This window comes from Electrona antarctica, assembly GCF_951216825.1.
Source record: "Electrona antarctica genome assembly, chromosome: 5".
Classification (NCBI taxonomy): domain Eukaryota; kingdom Metazoa; phylum Chordata; class Actinopteri; order Myctophiformes; family Myctophidae; genus Electrona; species Electrona antarctica.
In genome coordinates, this window is record NC_136810.1 from 54,377,577 (window position 1) to 54,386,562 (window position 8,986).

At 42.5% G+C, this 8,986-nt stretch overlaps 1 protein-coding gene across 1 annotated transcript; it reads right to left on the reverse strand.

Moving 5' to 3' along the window:
- Positions 1–388: 388 nt before the first annotated feature.
- Positions 389–7,763, reverse strand: LOC306923597 (high choriolytic enzyme 1-like). The gene is made up of 7 exons (XM_079501782.1): positions 7,689–7,763; positions 6,971–7,016; positions 5,444–5,596; positions 4,090–4,207; positions 2,384–2,562; positions 1,643–1,724; positions 389–521 (listed from the first exon to the last, which is right to left on the reverse strand). The coding sequence occupies exons 1-7, from the start codon at positions 7,755–7,757 to the stop codon at positions 395–397; spliced, it is 774 nt and encodes a 257-aa protein (XP_079357908.1). The 5' UTR covers positions 7,758–7,763; the 3' UTR covers positions 389–394.
- Positions 7,764–8,986: the final 1,223 nt, after the last annotated feature.

Here is an 8,986-nt window from a genome sequence, read left to right on the forward strand (position 1 = left end):
TTAAAGTGAAGAAAGCACCCACAGGATTAAAACCATCGAAGTTCCCCTGCGCCGTCTCAGTCACCTGTATGAAAACAGAACATGAGGTGAATATCAACACATTTTGAAGCTATACAACATAATTGCTCAAGTTTCATTATTGTTCAAACTGAAGACAACATCTGATGCTTTCCCTTTGTCTTTAGACAACATACTGTACAAGTTGAGGAAACCGGCGGCGATGCATGTATGAATGCATAGTATGAATAAAACCAGATAAAGGAGTCTGTTTTTGTATTCATGTGAAAATAATGACTACAGCAGGAGCTGTGGAGGTTGTGTTTGTCCCATTGAGACCTGGAACGCATCCATGTCATGTTAGCGTTTAACCACATTAACCATTAAACCTTACTGCTTAGCACTTGTACAGCCTGTTGAGCCTGTCGATGTCATTCCTGCTCATCTGACTGGCTTTGCCGATCTCAACGTTCTGGTTGGGGATGGGCACCATGGTGGGCTGGTTGTTCTTGGAGAAGGCAAACCTGGTGGCATCACAAAGAACACATCGTATTCAGCTGAGTGCTAATGGAAGGCAGGTAGAATTGATTGATTGATTTATTAACAGTTTGCAGAATTACAGTACATTTCAAGTACAACTCAATACAAAAACTGTTAACAGTGAGTGGACGACACCATAAAGCATTACACTTGTTTACAATAGGGCCCACCATTTTCAATTCATCAAAACATTTAGAGACGTACGAATATACACAACTATATAGTCAAAAGGAAATCATCATAGGAGTTAAAAAGGGAAAAGAAACATATACAGTGAGGGGGAACAGGGGTGGGTGGGGGATTCAGATTTTACGGGGGCCAGTTTCAAATTGCAGCCGCCCGTAGGTATCCTTTGAGAGCAGTTTTGAAGGAGTCAAGCGATTTGCATGTCATGGTAGGGCGTTCCACATTTTGGTGGCATAGGAGCGAAATTAATTTAGTCCCTTGTTTGTGCCGAATCTGGTTTGCACAGGTTTGTTGAACTCCCTCTGGTGTTGTGGGTGTGGACTTTAAGGACGTATTTAGACAGGTACATGGGTATCTTGGTGGTGTAGCGAATCTTGTGGACCAGACCCATTGCAAGGTGCTGTACTCTGTCGTCAACCCTAAGCCATTCCAGCCTGTCAAAGTGGGCAGGGGTGAGGTGGGTTCGGGGAGTGAGGCCAAACTGGTCAGTAGCCTGACCAGTTTGTTTTGGGAAGTCTGGAGCCTTCTTTTAAGGGCCTTAGAGCTGCTGTGGTACCAGGAGGTGCAAGCATACTCGAAGAAACCTTGTACGAGGGCTCCTGTTTTTGTTGACCAGTGAAGAGATCCTGTATAGGAATCTTGTTCTTTGGTTGACCTTTTTGATTATGTTGGTGGCCATTTTATCACCGGAAAGATTTGCCTCCAGGATGGAACCTAGGTAGGTAATTTCATCTTTTCGTGTGATAATATTGTCACCCACTCTAACCAAGAAGCCATCTGCCTTGCTGAGATTACTATTTGATCCAAATAGAATGGATTAAGTTTTTCCCAGGTGTAAAGATAGTTTGTTATCAGAAGAACATACTGTAGCGTGAACATATACTGATATACAGTATTCTGACAAGAGAACATAACCCACTTGTGGTACTGCATGACAGAGTTGTAGTCATAGGCCGTTCCCTGGTTCAGAGTGTTGATCTTGTTGAAGTTGTGCTGCATGCCTAGAAACACACATAATTCCTGATTTATAAATAGTTGCACATCTGTGTGTAGTTCCACCTATCTCATGGTGTCAGGCACAGACAAATAGCTTGAACTACAAGGTCACAACGTGGCGCAGCTTCTAGATCTGTTATATTTGTGAGTATAAATCAGGCTTTAGACCTCAAAAATAAATACTGTGTGTGTGTGTGTGTGTGTGTGTGTGTGTGTGTGTGTGTGTGTGTGTGTGTGTGTGTGTGTGTGTGTGTGTGTGTGTGTGTGTGTGTGTGTGTGTGTCAGCAGCAGAGAAAGTCAGCAGCTTGTGTGCCTGTCTCTCAAAGTGTCTGTCTGTCTGTCTGTCTGTCTGTCTGTCTGTCTGTCTGTCTGTCTGTCTGTCTGTCTGTCTGTCTGTCTGTCTGCCTGCCTGCCTGCCTGCCTGCCTGCCTGCCTGCCTGCCTGCCTGCCTCTTCGCCTGAGCTATATGGTTTTGGGAGTTACTGTCTTACTCTTAATCATGTTACTGTGTTTTTTTTGCTTGTTTTAATGTTATTTTAAGTTTGTGTTTTTCTCTCTTTTTTTGCCCTGTAAAGCACTTTGCGCTGTATTACTATTATTATCATCATCATTATTTAAGGATTCAGGAAGAATGTGTGCATAAAAAGGACATGAGATATCTGACCACTCTGGACATTCTGCAGGAGGACGCGGATGTGGTTGTCCCTGTCGGAGCGGGTCTGCTCGTGGTTGAAGCCCAGCGCGTGGAGCAGCTCATGCTGGACAGTGTTGTGGTAGACACAGCCCTGACGGCTCAGAGACACCGTCTGGGCGTTACCGGTAACACCCACGTAGGAGTAACACCTGCAAACGCCATGCAGAGAGAATGAGGACATTTCTTACACAATGTCCAACAGAACTCACACAAGCATTATTTGAACCCATTAATTAAGACCTAGCTGGAACGCATCCGTCTCACTTTAGCTTTTAACCACTCAGTGCCGCACTACGGGCTTGTAGATCTGCTATTTTTGAGAAATTGTGAAAACGTGTGCAAATCTTTAAATATATATTATTTCACAGCAAGCGTTTATAACTCATGTGTTTGCTTCTGGGGGCTCCCTGGAACAAAATATTTTCAGATGGGGGCCTGTATTTTCAGATACATATAATTTTTGGCATGAAATAGTTTGAGAACCACTAATACAAAAATATAGGTTTTTCAGAAAACTGTCATGATTTAGAAGACATTTGTAGAATCTGGCCTCAGGTCTCAAACACTATATCGGTGCTCTCGGGTGGAAACCATGTATGTCCAAAAGCATATATTTCTTTCCATTATTGTTTTAAAAACGAAAATAGCCAATGATGTAAATAGCCTAAGCTCACGAGCTTGTAGATCTACTATTTTCATGACCTTAGTGAAAGATACTTGTAAGATGAAGATAGGCAACAACATAAACGTTGAAATGTTGAGAAACAGGTTCCTGCCCAACGGCAACAACATTTAAATAAAACATCTATATCTAATGTATCTGTACTTATTTAACATGACATTATAATAAATACATAGCATGACAGCTGTAGTGCTACAGCTGTCATACAAGTGCTATAATTCCGTCTTCTGAGTACAATATCTAGCACTTCTTGCAGCTGCAATTTCATTTGATGCTTTCTTGTTTCCAGTGAATACATGCATAATAATACACCAATGAAAATATTAAATAGGAAAACAAAATCAGCTATCAAAATGTCATCCAGTCAGCACCTCAGCATATGGCTGATATCCACAGTACATTAAGTTAAATATCTATACCTGCTTGAATGAAAGTAAAACCTAGAAATCTTCATGGGGTGCATACTTAGTTTAGACTAGTCATTGGTTAGACATGGGTTAAGGTTAGGTTTAGGTGTGCTGCCCGTGGGAGGTATAGGGTTAGGGTGAGGGTTTGAGATAGGTTGTAGTTGTAGGACTAATGACTGGTTGTTCATGAAAGGTCTACTGTTTGACATTGTCTATTTTGTTCATTACTAAACAGAGGTCCATCTTTTAGTGGCAGCGGTGGCCGAACGGATTGCGGAGCGGTCTTGATACCGGAAGGTCGCCAGTTCGAATCAGCTGTCCGACACGTTAAAATTACCACCGCTGAAGTGCCCTTGAACAAGGCATTGAACCACTACGATGAAATGTTCTATGAGCAGGGCCTGGCTGGAAACAAGTTCTTGAGCTTAGCCCAGATACCCTGGGTAAATATAGTAATCATTTCATTTCATTTATCTTGTTGAAAGTTTCCACTTTCAAATCTGTTACTTGTTGCAACTTGCAGAAACCTGTATACGTGACACCAACGTGGGACGGACTATGAACGTATAGGCATTATTTATCCTCACCCGTTGAGGGACTGAATGTGGAGGTAGTCTCTCTGGTTGGTGCGCCTCACAAAGTTGATGCAGGAGAAGCCGGCGAAAGACTGAAGACCACGTTCAATGATCTGGAGCTCTCTGGAAGCTATCAGAACAGTATTGGGTCAGAACAACAATGATCTGGAGCTCTCTGGAAGCTATCAGAACAGTATTGGGTCAGAACAACAATGATCTGGAGCTCTCTGGAAGCTATCAGAACAGTATTGGGTCAGAACAACAATGATCTGGAGCTCTCTGGAAGCTATCAGAACAGTATTGGGTCAGAACAACAATGATCTGGAGCTCTCTGGAAGCTATCAGAACAGCATTGGGTCAGAACAACAATGATCTGGAGCTCTCTGGAAGCTATCAGAACAGTATTGGGTCAGAACAACAATGATCTGGAGCTCTCTGAAAGCTATCAGAACAGTATTGGGTCAGAACAACAATGATCTGGAGCTCTCTGGAAGCTATCAGAACAGCATTGGGTCAGAACAACAATGATCTGGAGCTCTCTGGAAGCTATCAGAACAGCATTGGGTCAGAACAACAATGATCTGGAGCTCTCTGGAAGCTATCAGAACAGTATTGGGTCAGAACAACAATGATCTGGAGCTCTCTGGAAGCTATCAGAACAGTATTGGGTCAGAACAACAATGATCTGGAGCTCTCTGGAAGCTATCAGAACAGCATTGGGTCAGAACAACAATGATCTGGAGCTCTCTGGAAGCTATCAGAACAGCATTGGGTCAGAACAACAATGATCTGGAGCTCTCTGGAAGCTATCAGAACAGTATTGGGTCAGAACAACAATGATCTGGAGCTCTCTGGAAGCTATCAGAACAGTATTGGGTCAGAACAACAATGATCTGGAGCTCTCTGGAAGCTATCAGAACAGTATTGGGTCAGAACAACAATGATCTGGAGCTCTCTGGAAGCTATCAGAACAGTATTGGGTCAGAACAACAATGATCTGGAGCTCTCTGGAAGCTATCAGAACAGCATTGGGTCAGAACAACAATGATCTGGAGCTCTCTGGAAGCTATCAGAACAGCATTGGGTCAGAACAACAATGATCTGGAGCTCTCTGGAAGCTATCAGAACAGTATTGGGTCAGAACAACAATGATCTGGAGCTCTCTGGAAGCTATCAGAACAGCATTGGGTCAGAACAACAATGATCTGGAGCTCTCTGGAAGCTATCAGAACAGTATTGGGTCAGAACAAACTAAAACTACATACGGATAAAGTCTTATAATAAATCAAAACGTGATGAGACTATAATACTGGTTCTAATAATACTTTGAATAAACGTGTGTATACGATGAGACTATAGCACTTACAATACGAGTTCTTGATGATGTAGGGCACATAGACCTTGCCGTCGTTGGACTTTCTCCACATGCAACCACGGGACGTGCAGGGATCGGCGTTCCTCTCGTTCTCGTTCTCGTAGGCGATGTCGTCCTCGATGTAGGGCTCATCCTCGGTGTGCACTGTGAGTTAACACGAGGGAGGACACGGTGACTACTCTGTAGTGTGTGCCGCGGTGCATGTCATGCACTGAAAATATCTAAGCAGATCTATTCTACTGGCTGTGTTTACATACTGTACTGTACATGGACAATATTTATTCATTCAGAATGAATTCATTCCGAACAGAGCCCTGCACTGAGCATTTTTCAGGATATTAGACGTCTAAAATATGTCTAAAATCTACGTTGAAACAAGGTCGTTTCAACAGCTAGATGTAGACGGTCTATAAATAGATGTTTAAATGTAAACATGAAAGACAACATCTGATCGAACTACTCGATCAGATGTTGTCTTTCATGTTTACATTTCTTCACTTTATTATTATTGTTAGTATTATTATTTATGATTATTATTATTTTTCAAATGTGTTACTTTCAATGTTGCTGCTGTCTCCTTGGGGAGACAATGTTGTACTGAGAACTGAATGATGCTATATGATGCTTGTGTATAAAATGTATTGTCTACCCCGGCAATGACAATAAAAACAATAAGTTGAAAAAAAAAGAAACGTTCACTTTTAGACCAGCAGCTATAGCCCGGTTTTAAACAGATGTTTTAATTCTCAGACTATTTCTCAGTGGGAGATTCATACCCAACTGTTTACATGGAACCTGAATACAAGTATTCCTCGTTCCAAGCCAAGCATTGTGGTCTAACACAGGGGTTCTCAACGTTTTTGGCCGGGGACCCCCGAAAATGCTTTGGCAACGTCTCGGGACCCCCGCCCCGCCCCCTCCCGACCCCCAATATAAATTGACTGCTACAATAACCTTAAACCATTTTGGGCGGGAACCCCTTTTGGTGTTTTAAGCATTGTTATAATTTAGCTATTGAAAAATAGCAGATCTACAAGCTCATAGCGCGCCACCGAGTGGTGCGCTACGAGCTTGTAGGTCTGCTATTATTATTATTATTTTTTTTATTTTTTTTTGAAAATAATTTGAGGACCCCCTAAAATAATTTGGCGACCCCCCGAGGGGTCGCGACCCACGGGTTGAGAACCCCTGGTCTAACAGACAGACATGTGTAAAATAATGCACGTATTCCAAACTGTGTCGTGATCGGTGCCTGTAAATCACAGGCTCAATGTTTTAGTACCCCTATAAATAATACGTTTTCTGAAAAAGCTATGTTTCTATGTCAGTCGTTCTTCGATTTTTCAAAAATAGCAGACCTACAAGCTGCGCGCTATGAGCTTGTAGATCTGCTATTTTTCAATAGCTAAAGCATAACATAATGCTAACACCAAAAGGGGTTCCCGCCCCAAAATGGGATAAAGGAATGCAGACACATCACCAATAATAATAAATCAATAATAATGAATGTTGCCTCACCAACATCCTTGTTGGCCTTCCACAGCAGTTCACCGACAGACAGTTCCTGGGTGACCTGTGTTGAACACATTGAAGTATATTCATCATTTATTTATACCAAAGACGTACAATGATAGAGATCATGACAAATATTCTGTATCAGCTTCAGTTTTATAGTGTTCCAGTTCCATTTTTTGTTTCGTCACATCCAATTTCACTGTGTCCTGTCCTGTATGACTTCTCTCCTGATTGGATAAAATTGGTGCAACCTTGAAATGCATGTCTGTTTACAAAGACTGGCAGACCCCAGTTACTGAACAAACATTCTATGCTGTGGCAATGATTGCTATTGGAATATATAGAGTTATTTAACACTTATTTTAACAATATCACTTTACCACCTTTGGATTTTTTTTCTTCTTTTTTTTTAACAAAATAGAACGATGATAATAATATTGTTCATTTTTCACAGCAGTGGGTAACTGTTGGTCTACACAGCGGATAAAATGTGTATTCTGTTTGTACTCACCAAAAGGTTCAGCCCAAAATGACAGCACACAGAGAAGGGTAGAAAGAGAAAGTAAAATGTCAGGTGTGTTTCCAACATGAAGACAGCACAGATGGTGTCAAGGCAAGAAGGCACTATATAGTTACATATACTGACAAATTAATTATAGTACACGACTTAAGTAAAAGTACATTGAATCTTCATTACACACAACCCCACACATTCCCTCACCTCTTCCTCTGCCCAGGCAGAGACAGCGAGCAGGGCCAGGAGACCCAGGACGTACTTGAGGGCAGCCATGTTAACAACCTGTGGTTAGGAGAACAGTGTCGGTGCTGTATAGCAGTCGCTAAAGCAGCTCCTTTTATACCTCCTGTCATGCAACACAAATATATACTATGTTGCATATCTTCTGATAAGATGTACTGTGTAACGCACACTCACTGTGCCTTGTAAACCTGCTGTCAATTCCCACGTACATGCCTGCCCACGTAGACTAGACTAGACTACCCCTGGAGGGAGACAGCTGTTTCTTGCACAAAGATACCCACTGTGCACTGGTGTAGTTTTCTGACATATGCAAATAAAATAAATCCCTGATCTTGTTGAGCTTACTTAACACAAGTACGATTAAATCAAGGTTAATTATGTTGATGCTACTGTCCCATTTTTGTATTTGTACGTATTTTCCAAAATATAAATATGAAGGAATGTTAAAATTAAAAAGTTAAAACAAAGTACCGGTAAACCTTTTTAACAATAAATGCAAAGCAATAGCCTAATATCTTTTTTTAACTGGTTCAGATTTGAAGATAATATATGAAACCTAGTTTGTGTAATACGTATATGAAATGTGTGTGCGTGCGTGCGTGCGTGCGTGCGTGCGTGCGCGCGTGCGTGCGTGCGTGCGTGCTTGCGTGTGTGTTTGGCTAATCTCCAACATCGTCACACAAAAGTGGTTGTGCTGCTTGGAGAGCAGCGGTGGCCGAACGGATTGCGGAGCGGTCTTGATACTGGAAGGTCGCCAGTTCGAATCAGCGGTCCGACACATTAAAATTACCACCACTGAAGTGCCCTTGAACAAGGCATTGAACCACTACTATGAAATGTTCTATGAGCAGGGCCTGGCTGGAAACAAGCTCTTGAGCTTAGCCCAGATACCCTGGGTAAATATAGTAATCATTTCATTTCATTTCTGCTGTCCTGTGACTGACCTCTTTTGACCAGTGGTCACCCTACTGTGTACTGCTTGCTGTTCTACTGGACTGGAGTCATCTCGGAGGTGGTGAGCATCAGCTGACTCAACCTTGTGAGTCTCCTGACATCCTGCCGCGCAGCCTCCGGCTCCCTGCCAAGTGGAAACCTCAGCTTCTATGACCCCTGCCTGGAATGCCTTGCATGGGATGAGGAGACTCGGGAGAGTGTGGTGTGTTGTAATGGGGCTGAGACATGGACCCTCACAGTGGAGTCAGTACTGCTGTTTGTATGGGGCTGAGACATGGACCCCCACAGTGGAGTCAGTACTGCTG

Bases quoted from the DNA above. Each gene is read 5' to 3' on its own strand.
- LOC306923597 (XM_079501782.1), bottom strand. From the start codon at position 7,757: ATGGCTGCCCTCAAGTACGTCCTGGGTCTCCTGGCCCTGCTCGCTGTC. The intron at 2,563-4,089 runs GTGAGGATAAAT...TGGCGTTTGCAG, and splicing joins CACATTCAGTCCCTCAACGG to GTGTTACTCCTACGTGGGTG. The intron at 522-1,642 runs GTGGGTTATGTT...TGATGCCACCAG, and splicing joins TCTGTCATGCAGTACCACAA to GTTTGCCTTCTCCAAGAACA.